This window comes from Mustelus asterias, chromosome 8 (genome assembly GCF_964213995.1).
Source record: "Mustelus asterias chromosome 8, sMusAst1.hap1.1, whole genome shotgun sequence".
Classification (NCBI taxonomy): domain Eukaryota; kingdom Metazoa; phylum Chordata; class Chondrichthyes; order Carcharhiniformes; family Triakidae; genus Mustelus; species Mustelus asterias.
The window spans coordinates 17,469,136-17,496,654 of NC_135808.1; the positions used below are offsets into that span (position 1 = coordinate 17,469,136).

The window sequence follows — 27,519 nt, forward strand, 5'->3', positions numbered from 1 at the left end:
GTGGACCAGGAAGGGCCAGCAGTTAGTGTCAGAATGTCGACTCTGCCCCAGTGGAAGGTGCAGCTCCTGGAGAGGAAGCGGAGGGATGAGGAGGAGGGAAGGCGCCGGGAACAGGAAGAGCTGGAGAGACTGGCCAGGATGCCGGCCTGGAAGCGGGAGATCATTGAGAGGAGGAGAGCGAGGCTGTGCTCAGGCTCCTCGCTGTCAGAAAGCCCGGCTGACGGGCAGGCGGGGCCGGGCCCAGGCGGCAGCGGGGAGGATGAAGGGGCAGAGCGGCCCTCCGATCCGCAGCCTGAGGCCTGCGACGCCAAGGCGAGGGAGGGCGCGGTGCTGCGGGAGAACATTGGCCCTCTGCACCAGAACCACTTCATCCAGCAGGAGAAACAGAGGAAGGAGGGCCCCCAAGAGCCCGAGCAGCCTCCCCGCGGTCACCAAGTCAGCGAGCTGCTCAGCCAGGTCACCGGGGTGAAGACTGTCTGGTCAGACAACATCACCATCACCGAGTCTGTCCCTGTGTGCCGGGAGCACCGGGATGAACAGGAGACCCCGAATGGACTGTCCGCTAAGCCAAGCGAAGGCCGGCTTCACATCCAGTCCTCCTTAAGCAGGAGTGTGGAGGACCTGAACACCTTTGAGAGAGGGCGAGGTCGGGAGGAAGAGGAGGAGGAGGAGGAGGAGAAGGTCCCCGGACGGGGAAGGGTCAGCCGGCTGCTGTTCAAGTTCGGCCAGCGAGGGGGCGCCGGAGGGCACCCGCGGCCCACCCGCTCCCGCAGCACCGAGAACATCATCGAGCGTTCTTCCCGTGCTGGCGCCCAGAGCAGCAAGGATGGGGCTTCCCGCCTGGCGTACAGGCCTTCCGCCCGCTCGCCCTCCCCGCCCCCGCTGGCCGCCCGCCGCAGCAGCGGCACAGAAACAAGTCCCCGCCCGCTGCAGACAGTGGCGGCCTTCCGCGACCGCTTCGAGGCCCAGTCGGCGGGAGTCCGGAGGCAAGGACCCAAGCGGACCAACTCCCCTTGCCGGCTCCCCGAGGCAGGGCGCCCCTCGGCTCTCCCTGCACCAGACACAACCGAGCTCAGCCGAGGATTGCCAGCCAGCACCCAAGCCACACAATGCCAGACTGAGGGTGAGATGGGCCACACAGCTGACCATCCAGCCGCCACGTCGGCTACGAGGGCAGGATCCCAGGAGAGGCCTGTGTCGAATGGCGAAGACTCCCGGGCCGGCGAACCGCAGCTGAGGACGGACCAAGGGCAGGATTGGAGGCCGGCGGCTCCGAGCGGCTTGGAGGGCATCGTGGAGGCAAAGCCAGTCCCGTCTGCCGAGGCCCAAGCCCTGGCCGAACTGAGGGCGCACTCCAAGAAATCCTTCCCCCACGGCAGACAGGAGGCTCCCCCGGAGCAGGAGGCCGAGGCCTTGGCCTCCTCCCAACCTAACAACACAACATCAGCCAACTACCATTTCAAACCGCAGCCTGTCAGCACGGTTTCCTCTTCCTGTGGCGAGCAGGCCTCAGTCTCTCTTGCTGCTGCTACTGCTGCTTCCTGCCTTTCTGCTGCACCCGACCAGAGAGACACAGACAATGGCTCCCGAGACTGGCAGGACGAACTAGGCCCGGACAGCCCCCAGCTCCCAGAGCTTCGCCAGGAGCGAGTCCACGACGCCGGGGAGGAAGCCCCAGGGGAGCCCGGCATGAGCAGGCTGTACGGCATCAAGCCTCCCTCGGTGGGCCCAGCCCGCTCCCCGGCAGCCAGCCCGGAGGAAGTGAGGCTTCCGGCCTTCGGTGTCAGAGCCGGCAGCAGTCCCTTCAATCGATTGGCCTCCTCCCCTGCCCCCACTGGCAGCAAGCCCCCGGCTCAGCACAGCGCTCCCCCGACAGAGGTCGACGCCGATGATCAGGGGCGGAAAGGGATCTGGGCCCAGCTGCGGCCCAGGGATGGGACGCCAGCGGGGAGCGAGAGCCCGCCGGGGTCCACCGCCAGGGCCAGCCGATCTGGGGGCCCCCAACGGAAATCGGGCAAGACGATAACCATCAACCCCCGCAAGATGGCAGCCAACAAGACCCCACCCGCAAGTGGGGTGACGGCAGAGAATGGCGTGGCCCCGCTGCCAGGAACGCAGCCCGCCGCCGTGCCCGGCGCTCCCACAAAGAAGCGATACCCGACGGTTGAGGAGATCCAGGTGATCGGCGGCTACTTGACGCTGCGGAGGTCATGCCTGGTAAAGACGGGTGGCAGTCGGGGAAAGGTAAGAGACGCACCAGGGCACCTAGCAACAGTGCCCGTGAGCATGGTGCGGGGTTGCTGGGTACTGTCCTTGAAGCTGCCGAAAGGGTTCAGCCAATGAATGCCCTCCAGCTCAGAATGGCACCGTTCAGGGCGACATTGTTAAACTTCACTATCCCAGAGATTGAAAGCTTGTCTTTCTCTCTCCTTCCCTTTCCTGTCTGTATACATGTGTCTGCATGTGTATGTGTCTATGTGTACATATTTATGTGTGTTTCTGTGTGTCCATATATGTTTGGGTGCACATGTCTGTGTGTGTCTGCGTGCATGTGTGTGCAAACCTATGTGTGTATATTTGTGCATACATCAGTGTGTGTGTGTGTTTGTATTCACCCGTGTGTGCACAAATGTATATTTGTGTATATATATATCTGTGTGTTAGTGAGTGTTAGAGTGTGTCCATGTCGATGAGTGTGTGTGCGTATGTGTATTAACATTTGTGTGTGTTAGTGGGTGTCTGTGTACACATGAGAGTGTTAGTGCGTATCTGTGTCAGTGTGTGTTTGTCTGTTAGTATGTCTGTGAGTGTTAGCATGTGTATGTGTGTTAGAGTGTGTGTTCATGTATCAGTGTGTATGTGTCAGTGTCAATGTGTGTCTGCATCTCAATGTGTGTCTGTGTGTCAGTGTGTGTCAGTGTGTGTCAGTGTGTGTCAGTGTGTGTCTGAATGTGTGTCTGAATGTGTGTCTGAATGTGTGTCTGAATGTGTGTCGGAGTGTGTCAGTGAGTGTCTGTGTGTATCTGAGTGTGTGGCAGTGTGTGTCTGAGTGTTTGTCTGTGTGTATCTGTGTGTGTCAATGTGTGTCAGTGAGTGTGTGTGTCTGAGTGTTTGTCTGTGTGTGTCAGTGAGTATCTGTGTGTGTCAGTGAGTGTCTGTGTGTATCTGTGTGTGTCAGTGTGTGTCAGTGAGTGTCTGTGTGTGTCTGAGTGTTTGTCTGTGTGTATCTGTGTGTGTCAGTGTGTATCTGTGTGTGTCAGTGAGTGGCTGTGTGTGTCTGAGTGTTTGTCTGTGTGTATCTGTGTGTGTCAGTGTGTATCTGTGTGTGTCAGTGAGTGGCTGTGTGTGTCTGAGTGTTTGTGTGTATCTGTGTGTGTCAGTGAGTGTCTGTGTGTGTCTGAGTGTTTGTGTGTATCTGTGTGTGTCAGTGAGTGTCTGTGTGTGTCTGAGTGTTTGTCTGTGTGTATCTGTGTGTGTCAGTGTGTATCTGTGTGTGTCAGTGAGTGGCTGTGTGTGTCTGAGTGTTTGTGTGTGTCTGTGTGTGTCTGAGTGTTTGTCTGTGTGTATCTGTGTGTGTCAGTGTGTATCTGTGTGTGTATACACCACCCTCCATCTCTCTGTCCTTCTTTCATTCCCTTCTGTGTGTGTCCACCTCCCCTCCCTCTCTACCCGTCTCTGACTCCATTCCTTCACTCACTCTATGGGCTTATCTATGTGTACAGTGACTGCCGTGCCGAACAGCAGTAGCTGAGTTTCAGAAGGAATTACGTTAATCAGTTATGATTTACTTGGGGATGCCCTGACGCTGCGAAGATGCTATATCAATGCACGTTTATTCTATTTTGTCTTAACTCCCTGAAGTCCATTTACAACATCTCTTTGTCTGCTCACCCTTCTCTCCCCCCCGCCCCCCCACCCCCCCCCCCCCCCCCCCCGTCTCTGGCTGGTTCTCAGTGAATGAATGTGGCTCTGCCATATTCTCCTTTTCCTGTTAACAGCTGGCTAGTCTCTGCCGCTGTTCAAGTGTCTGTTGTAATCAGATAGTTATGTGCTGTTACATTCCTTGGGAGGGCTCCATGTATTATAGATCCCGTCCGGTTCATGTGAAGACACTTGGTGGGACACTACCTCTTTGTGCTGTTTGTAACTGTGCAGTACAGTAGACCCAGAGTAAGACTGAGAGAGACAGACAGACAGATAGACAAAGAGGGCCATCTACTTTCCTGCTGCAAGTTATACCACCACACTTCCTGTGACCTTGCTATGTGGCTGACAGATTATTGTTTATACTGTTGTCTATAGATGCGATTGGGGATGGGCAAATGGGGGTTTACGTAGCATCTTCCAGTCTCCGGACCGGGTAGTTATCATTACAGTCAACAGCTACCTGTATTTACAGAGCATCTTGGATGATGAGCATGTCAGGAGCTGAAACACACAGAGCTGGTGGAGCAAGTTTGGAAAAGTAATCGGAACAATTCAAGGGAACTTTTAACAGCGCAGAGAGTAGCAGTGAGAGGACAAGGTGTTTTTGCTTTAATAGGGTGGCGCGGAGCACAGTGGTTAGCATTGCTGCCTCACAGAGCCAGGGAACTGGGTTCAATCCCAGTCTCCAGGTAATTGTGTGGAGTTTGCACGTTCTCCCTGTGTCTGCGTGGGCTTCCTCCGGGTGCTCCAGTTTCCTCCCACGGTCCGAAAGACGTGTTGGTTAGACGCATTGGCCATGCTAAATTCTCCCTCAGTGTACCCGAACAGGCTCGAGAGTGTGGCGACTAGGGGATTTTCACAGTAACTTCGTTGCAGTGTTAATGTAAACCTACTTGTGGCACTAATAAATAAACTTTATAAACTTTAAAATGTTAAATACTGGGTCAGCATTTATTGGCCATCCCTAATTGCCCCTTGAACTGAGAGTCTCGCTAGGCCATTTTCAGGGGAACATTTAAGAGTCAACCACATGGGTCTGGAGTCGCATGTAGGCCAGACTGGGTAAGATTTCATTCCCTAAAGGGACATTAGTGAACCAGATGGAGTTTTTCTTTTATTCATTCTTGGGACATGGGCGTCGCTGACTGGCCAGCATTTATTGCCCATCCCTAGTTGCCCTAGGGCAGTTGAGAGTCAACCACATTGCTGTGGCTCTGGAGGCCAGACCGGGTAAGAATGGCAGATTTCCTTCCCTAAAGGACATTAGTGAACCAGATGGGTTTTTCCTGACAATCGACAATGGTTTCATGGTCATCACTAGATTCTTAATTCCAGATATTTTTTATTGAATTCAAATTCCGCCATCTGCTGTGGCGGGATTTGAACCCGGGTCCCCAGAACATTAGCTGAGTTTCTGAATTGACAGTCTAGTGATAAGACCACTCGGCCATCCCCTCCCCCAACGAGAATCAATTCAGAATCATCATTGGACTTTTAATTCCAGATTTTTATCAAATTCAGATTTCACTGTCTGCCATGGTGGGATTCGAATCCGGGTTGCCAGAGCATTCCCTGGATCTCTGAATTACTAGTCCAGCGACAATACCACTATATTACCGCCCCACCCCGCCTTGTTGCCCCCTGAGAAGGTGGTGGTGAGCTGTCTTCTTGAACCGCTGCAGTCCATGTGGTGTAGGCGCACCCATAGTGCTGTTTGGGAGGGAGTTCCAGGATTTGGACTCAGCCGTAGTGAAGGAACGGCGACTCAGACCTGGATAATACGGGTTCCGGGAGCAGGGTAAGGGGTAGCGGAACGGGAAGTGCACAGTCTCCCTCACTACCGCCCCCTGCTGTTTCAGCACGAAGAATCAAGCCTTGGCCAGCCAATCCGGCCAGCAGGAGTGTCAGTCAGTTAACATTGTCAAGGGCGGGAGGGAGGGACCTTCGCATCCAATTAACGGGTGTCCAGGAGGGGAGAATGGTTCGACCGTGAACTGGATGTCAGTTCTGGCTTCCAATTTAAATTTAATTTGATGGAAGGAAGGTCATTGATGAAGCAGCTGAAGGCAGTTGGGCCTAGGACACTACCCTGAGGAACACCCTACAGTCATGTCCTGGAGCTGGGATAATTGACCTCCAATCACCATAACCATCTTCCTTTATCAATGACCTTCCTTCCATCATAAGCTGAGAAGTGGGGACATTCGCACAATGTTCAGCACCATTTGCGACTCCTCAGATACTGGAGCAGTCCATGTCCAAATGCAACAAGACTTGGACAATATCCAGGCTTTGGGCCGACAAGTGACATTCATGCCACACAAGTGCCCATCTCCAACAAGAGAGAATCTAACCATCGCCTCCTTCATGTCCAATTGTATTATTATCACTGAATCCCCCACTGGGGGTCCACTGCATTCTGGGGCATGTTGAATCATAGAATCCGTACAGTGCAGAAGGAGGCCATTCAGCCCATTGAGACTGCACCGATATTAATCCCACCCTGGCCCCTTATTCATCCTGCTAATCTTCCTGACACTAAGGGGCAATTTAGCACGGCCAATCCACCTAACCTGCACATCTTTGGACTGTGGGCGGAAACCAGAGCACCTGGAGGAAACCCACACAGACACGGGGAGAACATACGAACTCCACACAGACAGTGACCCAAGCCGGGAATCGAACCCAGGTCCCTGGCGCTGTGAGGCAGCAGTGCTAACCACTGTGCCACCGTGTCGCCACTTAGATATAGAGAAACTATTTCCACTCACTGGGAGAGATTTAAAAGCGACAGTGACATAATCTTTGAGGGAGGGTCAGGTCATGCAGGCAGAAAATCAGGAAGCAGTTTTCCGTGGGAATCTGGAACTCTCTCCTCTCCAAAATGTTGTGAGGGCCAATTGGAGCTTTGACCACAGGGATCGATAGATGTTTATGTTTCTGCACAGGGTATGGGGATAAGATGGGTCAACAAAGTTAAGATGCGGATCAACTGTGATCCAATTAAATGGCTTGAGGGAGTCGTAGAGACATAGGCCGGAACTTCACTGGCACGCCAGGGCCGATTCCGGGGGGTGGCCTCGGCTCGGAGAATTTGTTCCCTCCCCCACTTCTGCACCCCCCACATCGAAGCACATTGGGAGGAGGAAAGGAGAGAGTGCATAATGTTGTGTTACAGTCACAGCTAGGGTGCAGAGAAAGATCAACTTAATATAAAGTAGGTCCATTCAAAAGTCTGATGGCAGCAGGGAAGAAGCTGTTCTTGAGTCGGTTGGGACGTGACCTCAGACTTTTGTATCTTTTTCCCGATGGAAGAAGGTGGAAGAGAGACTGTCCGGGGTGCGTGGGGTCCTTGATTATTCTGGCTGCTTTTCCGAGGCAGTGGGAAGTGAGACAGTGTCGTTGGATGGGAGGCTGGTTTGAGTGATGAACTGAGCTTCGTTCACGACCCTTTGTAGTTTTTTGTGGTCTTGGTCAGAGCAGGAGCCATACCGAGCTGTGATACAATCAGAAGGGATGCTTTCTATGATGCTTCTGTAAAAGTTGGTGAGAGCTGTAGTGGACATTGGTGAGGAAGCAAATGTTGGTTTGCATTTTGCAGAAGATGATAAAAATGTAAATTAAAGGGAGGATTTGCATTTCTGTAGTCCCTTTCCTGACAAAAGCGCTGCAGAGCCAAGGGACTTGACTTGGAGGGAATGCTGCGGACAATTTTCACACACCAAGGTGCCACAAAACAGCAACACCCTGATAAACTGCTCTCGGGACGTTGTTTGGGGGATAAACATTGGAAACATAGAAAATAGAAACAGGAGTAGGCCATTCGAGGTGGATCCAGGGACATGAGCAGAGAACTCTCTGTCCTTTTTCAAAATGGCATTCTTTACTTCATTTTTTTCCCCAAAATTATACATGATTCATAAGTTTTTTAAAGGTTACCTAGCAGTTCAAGTTTGACCTTCTGTAAAGTGCAATACAGGTCAGTCTCTTTCAATGGGTGGCACAGTGGTTAGCACTGCTGCCTCACAGCGCCAGGGACCCGGGTTCAATTCCGGCCTCGGGTCACTGTCTGTGTGGAGTTTGCACGTTCTCCCCGTGTCTGCATGGGTTTCCTCCGGGTGCTCCGGTTTCCTCCCACAGTCCAAAGATGTGCGGGTTAGGTGGATTGGCCATGCTAAATTGCCACTTAGTGTCAGGGGATTAGTGGGGTAAATATGTGGGGTTGCGGGAGTGGGGCCTGGGTGGGATTGTGGTCGGTGACCTGAGGCCAGAATTGAACCCGGGTCCCTGGCACTGCAAGGCAGCAGTGCTAACCACTGTGCCACCCGATTGACAGACCTCAGGCAGCAAGTGACCAGCCCCCTTTCCCTACACAATCCTAGTTTGGACGGATGCAAAGCATCTCTCGGTCTTCAAGTGGTGGCAAGCTGCGGGGTACAGGGAGCTGCCCCCGGTTACTCTCCACTGTAACCCAAGAGACTAACTGCACCAGAGGTGGTGGAGTGGGGAAGTGGCTGCTTGCGGGGAGGGGATTTCCTTTGGAAACAGCAGTCGTTTCATTGTTGCGTGCGAGTGATCACCAGCCCTGAGACTGACTGAGAAACACAAATCAGAAAATGTTCCACCGATCGCCCAAAAAGAGTTGAGTCCCCTCCCCCCGTATAATGAGCACTCTAAACAGCCCTCAGTGTCATTTGGCAGTGCAGTTAGGAGGCTCACTGGAATGGGATCAGATATCAACGTTGGAAAAGCCTGGGTTGTTTTTAGAATGAAGGGGGAATTTAATCATAGAATCCCTACAGTGCAGAAGGAGACCATTCGGCCCATCGCGTCTGCACCGACCACAATCCCACCCAGGTGCTACCCCAATAACCCCATGCATGAAACCTAGCTAGTGCCCCTGACACTAAGGGGCAATTTAGCATGGCCAATCCACTAACCTGCACATCTTTGGAGTGTGGGAGGAAACCGGAGCACCCGGAGGAAACCCATGCAGTCACAAGGAGAATGTGCAGACTCCGCACAGACAGTGACCCAAGCCGGGAATCAACCCCGGGTCCCTGGCGCTGTGAGGCAGTAGTGCTAATCACTGTGCCACTGTGCCTTTTTTTAAAATGTGAGAATCGAGGTGCTCAGCCTTGTGAGAGATTTTTACTGGAGTACCCCGGGGGGGAAATAGCGTTTCCATTGGCCTGAGGGTTGGTAATCAGAGGACGCAGGCTTATTCATAGAAGAATCATAAAATCCCTACAGTGCAGAAGGAAGCCATTTGGCCCAACGAGACTACACCGCACCTCTGAAAGAGCACTCTACCTATGCCCACTCCCCTGCCCTATCCCCGTAACCCCACACGTTGATCATGGCCAATCCACCTAACCTACATATCTTGGGACACTAAAGGCAATTTAGCATGGCCAATGCACCTAACCGGCGTATCTTTGGACAGTGGGAGGAAACCGGAGCACCCGGAAGAAACCCACGCAGACACGGGGAGAACGTGCAAACTCCACACAGACAGTGACCCAAGCTGGGAATCGAACCCGGGTCCCTGGCGCTGTGAGGCAGCAGCACCAACCACTGTGCTACCCACAGTGATTGGTCAAAAATAAATAAACTCGAAGGAAAGACGAGGGCGATTGCTTTCCTGCGGCGAGCTGTTCCGCTGTCCCAAAGGGAGGTGAAAGCTGACTTGATAAGCACCTTCCAAATTGGATAGATACTTGAAGCGAAAGTTTAAAAAAAAGAGGAGACAGGGCTGTGGGGGAAAGAGCAGGGAGGGGCAGTGGGACTTACTGGATTGCTCTGTCACAGAGCCAGTCCAGGCACGATGTTCTGAATGGCCTCCTTCTGCCTCCCCCCCCACCCAACCCATCTCCAATCCTGTTACTGTTTTGTGACTCGATTTGAATCTGTAAGTTTGAGTGAACATTGTAAAAAACAGAGGAGATGATTCATCGGTCTGGAACAGTGTTGTTCGGCATTTCTCCATTTGGTAATGAGCTGGAGGATAGGAATGCAGCTTTTTTATTTTTTCATTGCCCTTTCTGGCTTGTGGGCGAGAACTTTGCCTGGTGACACATTCGCACGATGACCTCACTGCGTTGACAATGAAGGATGATGCCCGGGCTCCTACTCGATCTCCTTCAGTCCAAGGGCCTCCAAGCTCCCGACCTCATCTCCCCTCCCTCAGTTGTCCCGTGCTCTTAATGAGCCCCGGACATTTTAAATAGGCCCAGTTTGCCCTTGTTCGTGCCATACCCATACCCAGAAGCTCATGACTCAAGGCCCCACCACTCTGGTGCAGCCCAGAGTGGAGGATGGTGGGGTCAGGAGGGAGTGGTGTCTATCCCATAGGCTTGCTTTCAATTCCTTCCGACAGTCTCTCCCATCCCGCATCTCTGTATCCACAGCCCCCCCCCCGCCATTCCAGCCCCACCACCCTCCCACGCTGCGCCAATGGTGACCGTTGCCTCGGGCTCGAAGCTCTGGAAATCTTTTCCTAAGCTTGCCACTTCTCTCTCAACCTTGCTTTCCTCCTGGAAGATGGTCCTTAAAACCTCCCTCCTTGACCAAGTCCAAAGATGTGCAGGTCGGGTGGATTGGCCATGGTAAATGCACAGGATTATGGGGTTAAGGCCGTGGGTGGGGGTGTGTGGGCCTGTGTAATGTGGTCTTTCAGAGAGTCGGTGCAGACTCGATGGGCCGAATGGCCTCCTTCTGCTCTGTAAGGATCCTAAAGTTTAACATTTTCAAGTTTAAAGTTTTTTTTATTAGTGTCACAAGTAGGCTTACAGTAACCGTGCAATGAAGTTACTGTGAAAATCCCCTAGTCACCACACTCCAGGTGTTCGGGTACACCGAGGAAGAATTTAGCATGGCCAATGCACCTAACCAGCAGGTCTTTCGGACTATGGGAGGAAACCGGAGCACCTGGAAGACTCCCATGGGGAGAATGTGCAGACTCCACACAGGCAGTGACCCATGCCGGGAATTGAACCCGGTTTCCTGGCGCTGTGAGGCAGCAGTGCTAACTATTGTGCCACCGTGCCACCCCTTATGGTCCTATTCTATGGTTGTCCGATCCTTCGTCCTGTGGCGTGCTATGAAATTCTGTTTTGACAATCGTTACTGTGATGGACCTTGTGACGTTGTATTTGCTCCTGTTACGGTGCTGGGGTGGAGAGAATGGACCCGATTTCTGCTGCCAGAGTAACCATTGCATTTACTGCCTTTTGTCACAGTGAATCATCCAGCGAGCTGTGGCGAGGAAGTGATACTCTGTGGGTTGCAGATAGTCACATGTCGGTGGACAGTTTGCAAACTTAACTCTCCCCACTGGTGGAAATGGCTGCTGAGGCTTTTCAAAAGTCCTCAATGAGTCTGCTTCCAGTATCCTTCCAGGCAGCGCCATCCCGATCATCGCCACTCACTGCTTCAGACAATTTCCCTCTCCCTCCCGTGAATCTTTAACCAGTCGTCTTAAACCTGCGTCCTCTGGTAACCAACCTTCCTGCCGCAATCTACTCTTATCAAAGCAGCTCAGAATTCTGAACACTTCGTTTAATCAATGTTATAGTCCCAGCCGTTATCCTCCATCTTGTACCCCCTGCCCCCCCATTCTCCCCCACCCCTCAACCTGTGTTCCCGGTCGCCGTCCGCCCCAATTTCCAATCCTGTTGGGGTCTCACATAATGGGACTAAGCCTTGTTCTTGCTCTAGAGGTGATTTGGAGATGCCGGCGTTGGACTGGGGTGGGCAGAGTAAGAAGGCTCACAACACCAGGTTAAAGTCCAACAGGTTTATTTGGAATCACTGGGTTTTGGAGCGCTGCTCCTTCATCAGGTGAGTTCGAGGAGAGTGCAGCGGAGTTTACCAGACCGATTCCTGGGATGGCAGGACTGGCGTATGAAGCTAGATTGAGGAGTCGGTTAGGATTGTATTCGCTGGAGTTCAGAAGAATGAGGGGGGGGGAGGGGTGTGTATCCCATAGAAACCTATAAAATTCTAACAGGTCTAGACAGGGTAGATCAGGAAGGATGTTCCCGATGGTGGGGAAGTCCAGAACCAGGGGTCACAGCCTGAAGATACGGGTTAGACCGTTTAGGACTGAGATGAGGAGACATTTCTTCACCCAGAGAGTGGTGAACCTGTGGAATTCACTACTACAGAAAGCAGTTGAGGCCAAAACATTGAACATTTTCAAGAAGGATTTAGATATAGCTCTTGGGGCAAAGGGGATCAAAGGATATGGGGGAAGATGGGGTCAGGATATTGAATTTGATGATCAGCCATGATCACAATCATAGAATCATAGAATTCCTACAGGGCAGGAGGAGGCCATTCGGCCCATCGAGTCTGCACCAACCACAATCCCTATTCCCGTAACCCCACATCTTTCCCCCGCTAACACTAGGGTCACTTTACCATGACCAATCAACCTAACCTGCACATCTTTGGACAGTGGGAGGAAACCAGAGCACCCGGAGGAAACCCACGCAGACATGGGGAGAATGTGCAAACCCCATACAGACAGTCACTCAAGCCGAGAATTGAACCTGGGTCCCTGGCGCTGTGAGGCAGCAGTGCTAACCACTGTGCCACCGTGCGCCACCCATAATGAATGGCGGAGCCAGCTCGAAGGACCAAATGGCCTCCTCCTGTTTCTCGGTTTCCATGGCCTATTGTGCGTTGTTCTTGTCACCATATATCTAAAAGTTAATAGATTTACTGACAAATGTGGAATACAGTTCTTCAACTGTACAGTGAGTGGATTGCTGGGATTTCTGATCTGACAGAGGGAAAGCAGGAGAGGGGTAAACGGGTCTCGGGTTCCAGTTTAAAAATGGGGAGAAACATTTTCTCTCAGAGGGTGATAAGTCTCTGGAATTCTCTTCCTCAAAAGGCAATGGAAGTCTTTGAATATTTCTAAGGCAGAGCGAGGTAGATTCTTGATTAACGAGGGGTTAAAGGTTATCGGGGGGTAGGCAGGAATGTGGGGTTGAGGTTACAATCTGATCAGCTACGATCTTGTTGAATGGCAGGGCAGGCTCGAGGGGCGCCTGATCCTATGTTTATTTGCCAAGCTGTTTCTGTGGGGTACCAGAAGGAGCAGTGAAGGGGCCACAACTGTTCACAATCCATATCAATGATTGGATGCGGGGAGCAAAGGTAACATTCTCAAACTTGCTGATGATGCAAAGCTAGCTGGGAATATGAGTTGTGAGGAAGGTGCCTATTCATGGGTCACTCAAGCAGTTAGGAAGGCAAATGGTATTTTGGCCTTCATCGCGAGGGGGTTTGAGTATAAGAGCAAAGATGTCTTGCTGAAGTTGTGTAAAGGGCTGGTGAGGCCACATCTGGAGTATCGTGCACAGTTTTAGTCTCTTTATGGAAGGAATCTGAAACCTGTCAGAGAGGAAGTACAGTGGACTAATCCCCAGCTTAGCACAATTGTCTCAGAATCATAGAATAGAAACCTAATATCCCTACAGTGCAGAAGTGGCCATTTGGCCCATCGAGTCTGTACCGACTCTCTGACAGAGAAACTTACCCAGACCCTCTCCCCCACCCTATTCCCGCAGCCCCACACATTTACCATTACTAATCCATCTAACCTACACATCTTGGGACACTAAGGGGGCAATTGAGCATGGCCAATCCACCTAACCTGCACATCTTTGGAATGAGGGAGGAACCGGAGCACCCGGGCAAAATGTGCAAACTCCGCACAGACAGTGACCCGAGGCTGGAATCAAACCCGGGTCCCTGGCGCTGTGAGGCAGCAGTGCTAACCACTGTGCCAGCATGCTGCCCGTGCTATGAGGAGAGCTTGAGGCAACTGGGCCTGTATTCACTAGACTGTTGAAGAGATATAGATATAATAGAAATGTAGATCCTGAAGGTAGATGCTGAGAAGATTTTGATTTGATTTGATTTATTATTGTCACATGTATTAACATACAGTGAAAAGTATTGTTTCTTGTGCGCTATACAGACAAAGCATACCATTCATAGAGAAGGAAGGGAGAGAGTGCAGAATGTAGTGTTACAGTCATAGCTAGGGTGTAGAGAAAGATCAACTTAATGCAAGGTAAATCCATTCAAAAGTCTGATGGCAGCAGGGAAGAAGCTGTTCTTGAGTCGTTTGGAATGTAACCTCAGACTTTTGTATCTTTTTCTCAACGAAAGAAGTTGGAAGAGAGAATGTCCAGGAATTCTGTCTGTCAGAGTATTATGAATCTTTAGAATTCTCTAGCCAGATATTGCACAGTGACACAGTGTTTAGCACTGCTCCCTCACAGCTCCGGGTGCTCCGGTTTCCTCCCACAATCCAAAGATGTGCGGGTTAGGTGGATTGGCTATTCTAAATTGCCCCATAGTGTCAGCGGGACTAGCTAGGGTAAGTACATGGGGTTATGGGGATAGGGCCTGGGTGGATTGTGGTTGGTGCAAATGTGATGGGCCAAATGGCCTCCTTCTGCACTCCAGGATTCTGTGATTCTATGAACAGCGGAAGCTGCGCCGTTGGATGTACTCAAGGCCGAATCGGACAAATTTTTCACCTACAGGGGAATCGTGGGTTACGGACAGGAAAATGGAGTTAAGGCCATGGTCTCACTGAATGGCGGAGCAGGCTTGAGGGGCTGAATGGCCTACTCCTGCTCCTATTCCTTCTGTTCCCTCTGTATAAGGATGGCGCCAGATCTGAGAGATCACAATTGTCAGAAAAGACTCCTTTCTCTAAGAAAGGGAAGATTGAGGGATGAGTTCACAGATGTCTTCAAGATTATGAAAGGGCTTGGCAGGATGGATGTAGTGAAGTTACCATTCATAGAGGGAGATAGTGGCATCGTGATGTCACTGGATGAATAAGCCAGCAGACCACACTAATGCTCTGGGGGTATGGGTCCCACTGATTCAAATTTGACATCTTTCCTATTTAATTTTCGCCGTATCCAGTACCTTGGCCATCCCCACTTCCACAGCACCCCCTTCCTTAATGAACACTGACATAAAGCACTCATTAGTAGTCTAGCTTTGCCCTGCACCTTGAAGGAGATACTACCATCTTTGTCCATGATAAGACACAGGCCACCTCTTACCATGGGGGGAGGTGGTGGTGTAGTGGTGTTGCTACGGTAATCCAGCACCAACCCAGGCTAATGCTCTGGGGACATGGGTTCAAATCCCACCAGAATTTGAATTCAGTTCATAAATCTGGAATAGTAAGCTAGTCTCAGTAGTGGTGACCATGAAACTATCATCAATTGTAGTTTTAAAAAAAACCCATCTGCTTCACTGATGTCCCTTTTAGGAAAGGAAATCTGCCGTCCTTAACTGATCATAGAGTTTTACAGCATGGAAAGTGGCCCTTCAGCCCATCGTATTTGTGCTGGCTGTCAATACCTATCTATTCTAGTCCCATTTTCCAGCACTTTCTCCAAAGCCTTGTATGCTATGGTGTTTCAAGTGGTCATCTAAATGCTTCTTAAATGTTCTAAGGGTTCCCGCCTCGACCACCCTTTCAGGCAATGAGTTCCAGATTCCCACCACCCACTGGGTGAAAAAAGTTTTTCCTCAAATCCCTGCAAAATCTTCTGCCCCTGACCTTAAATCTATGCCCCCTAGTTATTGACCCCTCTACAAAGGGGAAAAGTTTCTTCCTGTCCACCCTATGTATGTCCCTCATAATTCTGTACACCTCAATCAGGTCCCTCCTCAGCCTCATCTGCTCTAAGAAGAACAACCCCAGCCCAACCAGCCTCTCTTCATAGCTGAAACGCTCCAGGCCAGGCAACAACCTGGGAAGGCCAATGTGTGACTCCAGGTCTACAGCAATGTGGTTGGCTGTTAACTGCCCCTCTGAAATGGCTCTAGCAATCCATTTAGAATCATAGAATCCTTACAGTGCAGAGGGAGGCCATTTGGCCCATCAAGCTGCACTGACAACAATCCCACCCAGGCCCTATCCCCGTAACCCCATGTATTCACCCTGCTAGTACCCCTGACACTAATGGTCAATTTACCATGGCCAATCAACCTAACCCACATGTCTTTCGAGCGTGGGAGGACACTGGAGCACCCAGAGGAAACCCACGCAGACATGGGGAGAATGTGCGAACTCCACACAGTCAGTCACCCGAGGACAGAATTGAACCTGGGTCGCTGGCACTGCAAGGCAGCAGTGCCAACCACTGTGCCAGGGCAATTAGGGCAACAACGCTGGCCTTGCCAGTGACTCCCACATCCCATGAAAAGAATAGATACATAAAATATAATGTGTGAGTCCAAGACGAAGGGGCAGCAACATAAGATGGTAAATCTAGCAGTGATTTGGGAGAAAGAACATTGAGATGGGGTGGCACAGTGGTTAGCACTGCTGCCTCACAGCGCCAGGGACCCGGGTTCAATACCGGACTCGGGTGACTGCCTGTGTGGAGTTTGCATGTTCTCCCTGTGTCTGCCTGGATTTCCTCCGGGTGCTCCGGTTTCCTCCCACAGTCCAAAGATGTGTGGGTTAGGCTGTTTGGCCGTGCTAAATTGATCCTTATGTCAGGGGGATTAGCAGGGTAAATGTGTGGGGTTAGAGGAATAACCCCACACATGGATGGGATTGTGGTTAGTGCAGACTTGATGGGCCGAATGGTCTCCTTCTGCACTATAGGGATTCTATGGGATTCTATGAGTGTGGGCAGCTTGCTACCACAAGGAGTGGGAGAACCGAATGCCGTAGTTATGAATAAGGGTGAGTTAGTTACACACACAAAAGAGAAAGTAGAATATGTTGATTGAGTGATGTGGGAGGAGGATTGGGTGGGGAATAAAAACAGTATTGTTCAGCTGGGCTGAATGTCCTATTCTGTGCTACAGATTTCTGTGTAAAAAAGGTCTCCCACTCGTACATGTCTCTTTCCCAGTTGTATACCTGCTCAACAAGATCAGGGCAGGTTTTTCCTGATGTGCGGAAGATTGCTTCATTTACTGCAGGGACTTCACTGAGTAAAGATGTTTATTTTAAACATTTTCCTCCTCGGGCAACACTGTGTATTTACCCAACTAATCTCCCTAACTTACACATCTTCAGTCACTAATAAGGGGCAATTTACCATGGCCAATCCACCTAACCTACATATCTTTGGTCACTAAGGGACAATTGATAATGGCCAATCTGCCTAACCCACACATCTTTGAAGTGTGGGAGGAAACCGGAGCTCCCGGAGGAAACCCACGCAGACACGGGGAGAATGTGCACACTCCGCACAGACGGCTACCCGTGTCTGGAATCGAACCCTGGCACTGTGAGGCAGCAGTGTTGACCACTGTGCCACCCTGCCACCCATGGACGAGCAAACCCTTGACTTTATTTCCAGAGGGATGGATTTAAACGTAGGGAAGTTAGGCTAAACATCTATTGAACCTTGTTTAGACCACATTTTCAAGTACCGTGTGCATAGACTCATATTGTTTACAGCAAAGAAGGAGGACACTCGGCCCATCATGTTCAGGCTGGTCAACAAAGGTCTGACTGCACTAATCCCATTTTCCAGTGCTTGGTCCAGAACCCTGGAATATCTAAAGACTTCCGAAATGTTATGAGTTTCTGACTCATCCACCCTTTCAGACAGTAAGTTCCAGACTCCCATCACCCTCTGGGTGAAAATGTTTCTCCTCAACTCCCCTCAGCCGTCTACTTCTTACTTTAAATCAATTCCCCCTAATTATAGACCCATCAACTAATGGAAAAGGTACTTTCCTATCCACCCTATCTATGCCCTCATCATTTTATACACCTCTATCTATTCCCCTTTCAACCTTTGCTGCACTAAGGAAAACAGCCCCAGCCATAGAGTCATAGTCATAGAGGTTTACAGCATGGAAACAGGCCCTTCGGCCCAACTTGTCCAGCCTATCCAATCTTTCCTGATAGCTCAGACCCTCCAGCCCAGGCAGCATCCTGGTGAATCTCCTCTGCACCCTCTTCAGTGCAACTCATCCTTCCTATAATGTGGTGACCTGAACTGCATGTAGTATACTCCAGTTGTGGTCTAACTAGCGTTTTATACAGTTCTAGCATAACCTCCCTGCTCTTGTATTCTATGCCACGGCTAATAAATGCAAGTATCCCATATGCCATCTTAACCACCTTATCTACTGCCCTGCCACCTTCAGGGATTTGTGGACATGCACTCCAAGATCCCTCTGATCCTCAGTACTTTCCAGGGTCCTACCATTCATAGTGGAATCCTTTGCCTTGTTAGCCCTCCCCAAGTGCATTACCTCACACTTTTCCGGGTTGGATTCCATTTGCCACTGCTCTGCCTACCTGACCAGCCCAGAGGAGTCCTGGGTGCCACATTAACGATGGACAGACACTGGAGAGAGCGCAGAGAAGGTTCATGAGGATGCTACTGGAATTGAGTGGGTATATATATCAGGAGGGCGGCACAGTGGTTAGCACTGCTGCCTCACAGCGCCAGGGACTCGAGTTCGAATTCTGCTTGGGTCACTGTCTGTGTGGAGTTTTCACATTCTCTCCGTGTCTGCGTGGGTTTCCTCCGGATGCTCCCGTTTCCTCCCACAATCCAAAAGTGTGCTGGTTAGGGAGATTGGCCATGGTAAATTGACCCTTCGTGTCAGGGGGATTAGCAAGGTAAATAAGTGGGGTTACAGGAATAGGGCATGGGTGGGATTGTGGCCGATGCAGACTCGATGGGCCGAATGGCCTCCTTCTGCACTGTAGAGATTCTTTGAAATTCTATAAAAGGATTTGCAGGCTGGGTCTCTATTCTCTTGAAAATAGGAGGCTGAGGAATGACCTAATGGAAATCTGTGGCAGGTTTTGATAGAATGATATAGAGAAAATGTTTCCTTTTGTCAGGGGAGAGTGTAACTCGAGACAGCAAGTCACCAAGAAATCTTACAGGAAATTCAGAAGAAACTTCTTTAATAGCAGTGTGATGAGAATGTGGAATTCGTCATCACAGAGAGTGATGGAGGTGAACACAATAGATACGTTTCAGAGCGAGTTCGAGCTGCATAACAGGGAGACGGAGATAGAGAATCATGTTGGTAAATTCAGATGAGAAAAGATGGGAGGTGGTTTGAGTAGAGAGTCAATGCCAGCATTAATACATTGGGCCGAAGGGCCTGTTTCTATGCCTTCTACACCATGTATTGTGATCATCTGCCCCAATATTTCCCTATGTGACCCATTTAAATGTTGCTTCTGTGAAGCGCTTTGTGGTAAAGGCGTTACTTAAATGCAAGTTGTTGTTGCTGGGACAGTTCAGGAACATTCTGTTCTGGGCTGGATCAATCTGGGTGTTGTCTGGGCTGGGACAGTCAGGCAGCAGACTGGGGGCGGTTTGGGGACAGTCTGGGGCTGGTCTGGGACAGACTGGGGACAGTCAGGGGGCAGTCAGGGGACAGTCTGGATATAGTCTGGGGGCAGTCTGGAAACGGTTTGGGGCCAATCAGGGACAGTCTGGAAATGGTCCAGGGACAGTCTGGGGACGGTCTGGATATGGTCTGAATATGGTCTGGGGGCAGTCTGGGGGGCTCTATGAGGAAGGTCTGGGAGCGGTCTGAGGACAGTTTGGAGACAGTTTGGAAGCAGTCTAGTCTGGGGACATTCCAGGGCAGTCTGGTCTTGGGACAGTGTTGGATATGAGGGAATGCAGGGGAGGGGATAGTGGGGGTGAATCCCATGCTGAGGACAGAGTGGCTTAAATCCACACCAGACTGGTCCGGGGACAGTCTGGGTGCAATCTGATCAGGGAGGGCAGTTTGGAGCATCTAGTCTGGGGACAGCCTGGGGAGCAGTCTGGTCTGGGAACACTCTGGTCTGGAGGCAGTCTGATCAGGGAGGGCAGTCTGGGGACAGTCTGGTCTGGGGACAGCCTCAGGGGCAGTCTGGGGACAGTCTGGTCTGGGGGCAGTCTGGGGACAGTCTTGGGGGCAGTCTGGTCTGGGGACAGTCTGGGAGCAGTCTGGTCTGGGGACAGTCTCGGGGGCAGTCTGGTCTGGGGGCAGTCTGGTCTGGGGACTACCTGGGGAGTAGTCTGGTCTGGGGGCAGTCTGGTCTGGGGGCAGTCTGGGGACAGTCTGGTCTGGGGGCAGTCTGGGGACAGTCTCGGGGGCAGTCTGGTCTGGGGACAGTCCCGGGGGCAGTCTGGTCTGGGGACAGTCTCGGGGGCAGTCTGGTCTGGGGACAGTCTCGGGGGTAGTCTGGTCTGGGGACAGTCTCGGGGACAGTCTGGTCTGGGGACAGTCTCGGGGGCAGTCTGGTCTGGGGACAGTCTCGGGGACAGTCTGGTCTGGGGACAGTCTCGGGGGCAGTCTGGTCTGGGGACAGTCTCGGGGACAGTCTGGTCTGGGGACAGTCTCGCGGACAGTCTGGTCTGGGGACAGTCTGGTCTGGGGGCAGTCTGGGGACAGTCTGGTCTGGGGGCAGTCTGGGGACAGTCTGGTCTGGGGGCAGTCTGGGGACAGTCTGGTCTGGGGGCAGTCTGGGGACAGTCTGGTCTGGGGACAGTCTCGGGGGCAGTCTGGTCTGGGGACAGTCTCGGGGGCAGTCTGGTCTGGGGACAGTCTCGGGGGTAGTCTGGTCTGGGGACAGTCTCGGGGACAGTCTGGTCTGGGGACAGTCTCGGGGGCAGTCTGGTCTGGGGACAGTCTCGGGGACAGTCTGGTCTGGGGGCAGTCTGGGGACAGTCTGGTCTGGGGGCAGTCTGGGGGCAGTCTGGTCTGGGGACAGTCTCGGGGGCAGTCTGGTCTGGGGACAGTCTGGTCTGGGTTCGTGACATGGCACCTTCCTTACCTGCTTGTGTTCTTTCCCTGCATTTCAGCTGACGATCTCCTTTAACGACTGCGAGCTGGAGTCTACGTTCGAGTATCCCTCCGAGCTAACCTTACTGGCCGAGCTGGGCCCAGACCAAGAGGAGGAGCCATCCCAGACCCGAGAGGCTGAGGAGGAGGAGGAGGTGGAGGAGCAGGCCCTGGCCCGTCGCCTCGGCGTGGACAAAACATCCACAGTGGGCACGGCAATCCGCAGGAAACCACGTTTCGTAGGTAAACCTCCAGGTCCAATTCAGTCAGGAGGCCCTGAACACAGCCTGGAGTGGGAGTTGGTGGGGGAAAGAGTGGGAGTCGGTGAGAGGAAAGAGTGGGAGTTAGTGGGGGAAAGAGTGGGAGTTAGTGGTGGAAAGAGTGGGAGTTAGAGGGGGAAAGAGTGGGAGTTAGTGAGGGAAAGAGTGGGAGTTAGTGAGGGAAAGAGTGGGAGTTAGTGGGGGGAAGAGTGGGAGTTAGTGAGGGGGAAGTGGGGGAGTTAGCGAGGGAAAGAGGGGGAGTATGTGAGGGGGATGAGTGGGAGTTAGTGAGGGAAAGAGTGGGAGTTAGTGAGGGGAAAGAGTGGGAGTTAGAGAGGGAAAGAGTGGGAGTTAGAGAGGGAAAGAGTGGGAGTTAGAGAGGGAAAGAGTGGGAGTTAGAGCGGGAAAGAGTGGGAGTTAGAGAGGGAAAAAGTGGGAGTTTTCATAGAGTCATAGAGGTTTACAGCATGGAAACAGGTCCTTCGGCACAACTTGTCCATGCCACCCTTATTTTTTTTTAAACCCCTAAACTAATCCCAATTGTCCACATTTGTCCCATATCCCTCTATACCCATCATATCCACGTAACTATCTAAATGCTTTTTAAAAGATAAAATTGTACCCGCCTCTACTACTACCTCTGGCAGCTTGTTCCAGACACTCACCACCCTCTGTGTGAAAAAATTGCCCCTCTGGACACTTTTGTATCTCTCCCCTCTCGCCTTAAACCTATGCCCTCTAGTTTTAGATTCCCCGACCTTTGGAAAAGATATTGACTATCTACCTTGTCTATGCCCCTCATTATTTTATAGACCTCTATCAGGTCACCCCCCAGCCTCCTACGCTCCAGAGAAAAAAGTCCCAGTCTATTCAGCCTCTCCTTATAACTCAATCCATCAAGTGCCGGTAGCATCCTAGTAAATCTTTTCTGCACTCGTTCTAGTTTAATAATGTCCTTTCTATAATAGGGTGACCAGAATTGCACATAGTATTCCAAGTGTGGCCTTACCAATGTCTTGAACAACTTCAACAAGACGTCTCAACTCCTGTATTCAATGTTCTGACCAATGAAACCAAGCATGCTGAATGCCTTCTTCACCACTCTGTCCACCTGTGACTCCACTTTCAAGGAGCTATGAACATGTACCCCGCGATCTCTTTGTTCTGGAACTCTCCCCAACGCCCTACCATTAACTGAGTAAGTCCTGCCCTGGTTCAATCTACCAAAATGCATTACTTCGCATTTGTCTAAATTAAACTCCATCTGCCATTCGTCAGCCCACTGGCCCAATTGATCAAGATCCCGCTGCAATTGGAGATAACCTTCCTCACTGTCCACCATGCCACCAATCTTGGTGTCATCTGCAAACTTACTAACCATGCCCCCTATATTCTCATCCAAATCATTAATATAAATGACAAATAACAGTGGACCCAACACTGATCCCTGAGGCACACCGCTGGTCACAGGCCTCCAGTTTGAAAAACAACTCTCTACAACCACCCTCTGGCTTTTCACCCCAGTCCAACGCCAGCATCTCCACATCATGACTACCATTGACACCGCATCTTACTGTGTTCACCCCAGTCCAACGCCGGCATCTCCACATTCTGTCAAGAAGCCAATTTTGTATCCATTTAGATACCTCGTACTTTGTCAAAGGCCTTGCTAAAGTCCATGTCGACAACATCAACTGCTCCGCCCTCATGTGATTTCTTGGTTACCCCTTCAAAAAACTCACTTAAATTTGTGAGACATGATTTTCCACTCACAAAGCCATGCTGACTGTCCCTAATCAGTCCTTGCATCTCTAAATGCCTGTAGATCCTGTCTCTTAAAATACCTTCCAACAATTTACCCACCACAGATGTGAGGCTCACTGGCCTGTAGTTCCCAGGCTTTTCCCTGCAGCCCTTTTTAAACAAAGGCACAACATTTGCCACTCTCCAATCTTCAGGCACCTCACCTGTGACTATCGATGATTCAAATATCTCGGCTAGGGGACCTGCAATTTCCTCCCTCGCCTCCCACAATGTCCTGGGATATACTTCATCAGGTCCCGGGGATTTATCTACCTTGATGCGCTTTAAGACTTCCAGCACCTCCTTCTCTGTAATAAGACCTCAATATTTAATTCCCCAAGTTCCCTAACATCCATGCTTTTCTCAACAGTAAATACTGATGAGAAATATTCATTTAGGATCTCACCCATCTCTTGTGGATCCGCACATAGATTACCTTGTTGATCCTTAAGAGGCCCTACTCTCTCCCTTGTTACTCTTTTGCCCTTTATGTATTTGTAGAAGCTCTTTGGATTCTCCTTTGCCTTATCGGCCAAAACAATCTCGTGTCCCCTTTTTGCCCTCCTGATTTCTCTCTTAATTTAGTGAGGGGAAAGTGGGGGAGTTAGAGAGGGCAAGAGTGGGAGTTAGGGAGGGAAAGAGTGGGAGTTAGGGAGGGATAGAGTGGGAGTTAGGGAGGGAAAGAGTGGGAGTTAGAGAGGGAAAGAGTGGGAGTTAGAGAGGGAAAGAGTGGGAGTTAGTGAGAGGGAAGAGCGGGGGTTAGTGAGGGGGAAGTGGGGGAGTTAGTGAGGGGGAAGTGGGGAGTTAGTGAGAGGGAAGTGGGGGAGTTAGTGAGGGGGAAGAGTGGGAGTTAGTGAGGGGGAAGTGGGGGAGTTAGTGAGGGGGAAGTGGGGGAGTTAGTGAGGGGGAAGTGGCGGAGTTAGTGAGGGGGAAGTGGCGGAGTTAGTGAGGGGGAAGTGGAGGAGTTAGTGAGGGGGAAGTGGGGGAGTTAGTGACGGGGAAGAGTGGGAGTTAGTGAGGGAAAGAGGGGGAGTTTGTGAGGAGGTAGAGTGGGAGTTAGTGAGGGAAAGAGGGGGAGTTAGTGAGGGGGAAGAGTGGGAGTTAGTGAGGGGGAAGAGTGGGAGTTAGGTGAGGGGGAAGAGTGAGAGTTTGTAAGGGGGAAGAGTGGGAGTTTGTGAGGGGAAAGAGTGGGAGTTAGTGAGGGGGAAGAGTGGGAGTTTGGTGTTGGGGTGTGAGAGTGGGGGCGGGGAGTGGCTGCATGCGGGGGTCTGGGGTGAGGGACGGAGTGGGGGTGGGGAGTGGCTGTATGGAGGAGGGTACAGAGTCGGGTTAGGAGAATGTGTGTGTCAAGGTTAATGTGGGGGGTCTGGGGAGGGGCGTGTGTGTGGGGGTGGGGAGTTGTGGTGAGGACGGTTGGTGTGGGGATGTGAGGGATGCAGTGAGGGGAGTGTGTGTGGGCGGTGGGGAGTTGTGAGGGGGTTTTATGTAGGCATGTGAGGGAATGAGGGGAGTGTGTCTGGGTGGCATGGAATTGTGGTGGGGGGCTAGTGTGGGGATGTGAGGGATGCAGGGAGGGGGTTATGGGGTGAATCCCACACGGAGGAGGACAGAGCGGCCTAGACTCGTTCCAGCCTGCAGAAAGCAGCGGCGACCGATCCTGATGTGTCCCGGGTCACTCCCAGTCTGACTCACACCTCGCCAGCGGATTTGAAGATTGTGGGCGGTGGGCAGGATTGGTGAGGGTAAAGTCTCTCACACGGATCTCCCGCTGGGTTCCTGCCCACCCAAACCTGTCCGCGGTTTTATGCAGGGACGGGCAAGGTCTAGGCCAGCTTCCTCGCCCCTTTCCCCATTGCCCGCCCAGCTTCAATTCCCAGGCTGGTGTGAGAATTCTTCAGGATGTGGCGGGGGGGGACACCAAAAATAAACTGTGTCCCGGTCTTGGGGCGGGAAGGGGGACCTCAATCTGCAGCCTCCTTTTAACATCAGGCGCAACTCCCCAGTAAGGGAAGAGGGTCGAGGGATCTATATCTAACCCTGTGCTGTACCTGTCCAGGGAGTGTTTTATTGGATTTCCACTCCATCTGACGAAGGAGCAGCACTCCGAAAGCTAATGGCATTTGCTACCAAATAAACCTGTTGGACTTTAACCTGGTGTTGTTAAAACTCTTATTGTGTTTGATGGGGACAGTGTAGAGGGAGCTTTACTCTGTATCTAACCCCGTGCTGTACCTGTCCTGGGAGTGTTTAATGGGGGCAGTGTAGAGGGAGCTTTACTCTGTATATAACCCTGTGCTGTACCTGTCCTGGGAGTGTTTGATGGGGACAGTGTAGAGGGAGCTTTACTCTGTATCAAACCCATGCTGTACCTGTCCTGGGAGTGTTTAATGGGGGCAGTGGAGAGGGAGCTTTATTCTGCACATCATCCATAAAGATACAGGGAAGAGTCTTGTCAGTGGAAGGCTGAGGGTTCGAGGCCCGTCTCTGACTTTGCCTATGCCGAGCTGAATTGTTTCCCATTTTCCTGGTCCCACTCTGAGGAGTGAGCAGAAACCCGGAAGAAAACATTTGCTCCGGAATTAAATTTCTGTGGTGCTAGCCCGGCAGCCTTGAAGAGTGTAAGAGAGGGGTAAGAAATGGGAATAAAAATTGGAAAACGCTTGAAACATTGAAGTCGCATCCCGGACCAGGAGTACTGAGATGGGATTGCTGAAGGCAGTCTTCACCCTTCTGCCCATCTCGGTTCTCCTGCCAGCCTCCTTCCCACTCTCCCTCAAAGACATTCCCCGACTGCACAGTCCTGCGGCCCAGTAACAGTTGTGCCTTTTTGTTCTCTTAATTCTCTGCAGACGAAAACTGTAGGTGATGAACACGACCTACCAGCCCGTTGACACGGCTGTCATCTTTGGAATTGCTGCCAAGCTCTGCTTTTCGCTCTTGTATAAGCTGCCAAGGACCCTGCGACAAAGGGGGAAAGAAGAAACAAACAGCCCTACCTGTTCCTCCCATGTTTCATTCGGTGGAACCTTAGCAACCGATTCTTCTCGAACAAACCACTGACTGGACACAAACACGGCCCGTTTCCGCCGCCAGACATTTCTCTCTCAGGATTAAACAAAACTCTAGAGTAGGCCGACTAGGCCTCAAGTTACCTTGCCAGGAGGAGCCAGACAGACTTTGAGCATGTTTGTACCCAACCCCCAGGAAGGAATTTTTGCGTGGTTTTTCCAAAAACAAAGACAAAATGAGCGCTGTAAGGAATTTCCCACATCATCTACCTTTTTTATAGCTTTACGTGCTGGATTTTTGTGAATTCTGCAAGACCTCAGGCCCCCAGAGGAGGCCGGTTGCCATGGTAATGGCTGTGTTTGTGTGCTGTGTGCATGTGTGTGTGTGTCTATGTGTCGGTAAGCTGTGCGGGTGGGGGGCGGGGGAGGAGGAGGTGGGGGGGGGGGGGGGGGGGGGTGCAGGGGGTCGCTGTTCCAAGAATATTAATTCCCCTTCCAACCCACGTGTCTAAGTGGAAGCCAGCACAGTAACATGAGAGGGGGTTTTTTCAGGATGCTTGGTGAGAGGCATCCAAAAATATTTCGGATTCAGGGGGAGAATGGTGGCGTAGTGGTAATATCGCTGGACTGGTAATCTTAGAGACCCAGGGTAATTCCTCTGGGGACCCGGGTTCGAATCCCGCCACAGCAGATGGTGAAATTTGAATTCAATAAAAAATCTGAAATTGTTCATCGTTAGATGAAACCATTGTCGGTTGTCGTTAAAAACCCCCATCTGGTTCACTAATGTCTCTTTAGGGAAGGAAATCCGCTGTCCTTATCCGGTCTGGCCTACATGTGGCTCCAGACTCACAGCAATGCCCCTCTGAACAAGGGCAATTATGGATTGGCAATAAATGCAGGCCTCGCTAGCGATGCCCACATCCTCCTCAGCTATCCTCGGATTCAAGTTGGGAAGAGCGGTGGACAATCGGTATCCATTTGCGGTTGGAAGTCACTGGGTGGGATTTATGGCCTCGCTCGTCCCGAAACCATAGAATCCTGCCCAAGGCCAACAGACATTTCCATGATCCACCCCCCTCGCCCGCTCCAATTCCCGTGGCGGGCAGGGCGGTAACATTCCAGCTGTGTTATTTGATTTGGATTACTTTCCGATATTCCAGCAGCGGCCACAGATTCTGCATCGCCTGGTCCAGATGTGGAATATCTGCAACTGACCTTGAACAGCATCACTGGATGATGTTATTTTTGTATCAAAGCCACACCCTGATCAACAGGCTGTTTTGTGTGTGTGTGTGTGTGTGTGGTTTTTAAAAAATCTTTAATTACTGGCTGCCCTTGCGTAAGCAGTTTTGTACAATCTATGTTGTTTGTTCAGTTTTTTTAATGTATATGTATGATTTTTGTATCAATTCTATATAAACGGTTTAACAATTGCACACCAGCACTTCGGATTTCACAAATTCTGCATCCTTTGAACTGTACGCATGCCCCAACCCCAATAAAGTTTTGTAACTGGCACCCAGGCTGCAGGTTTGTGAAGTTGGCTATTTTTGGCTCTCACCCCTGGGGTGTCGCTCAGTCTTGGTAGCAACACCATACCGGCATGGTGGCACAGTGGTTAGCACTGCTGTCTCACAGCGCCAGGGACCCGGGTTCGATTCCCGGCTTGGGTCAATGTCTGTGTGGAGTTT

The 27,519-nt window shown here is 51.4% G+C and overlaps 1 protein-coding gene across 1 annotated transcript; it reads left to right on the top strand.

Annotated features, from left to right (window-relative positions):
- On the top strand, positions 1-27,346 carry LOC144496873 (uncharacterized). The gene is made up of 3 exons (XM_078217450.1): positions 1-2,244; positions 20,775-20,997; positions 25,667-27,346. Exons 1-3 carry the CDS (start codon positions 34-36, stop codon positions 25,681-25,683), a joined length of 2,451 nt encoding a protein of 816 aa, XP_078073576.1. The 5' UTR covers positions 1-33; the 3' UTR covers positions 25,684-27,346.
- Positions 27,347-27,519: the final 173 nt, after the last annotated feature.

Excerpts from the sequence above, each read along its gene's own strand:
- LOC144496873 (XM_078217450.1), top strand. The coding sequence starts at position 34 with ATGTCGACTCTGCCCCAGTGGAAGGTGCAGCTCCTGGAGAGGAAGCGG. Across the intron at positions 2,245-20,774 it reads CGGGTGGCAGTCGGGGAAAG|CTGACGATCTCCTTTAACGA; the intron begins GTAAGAGACGCA and ends CCTGCATTTCAG.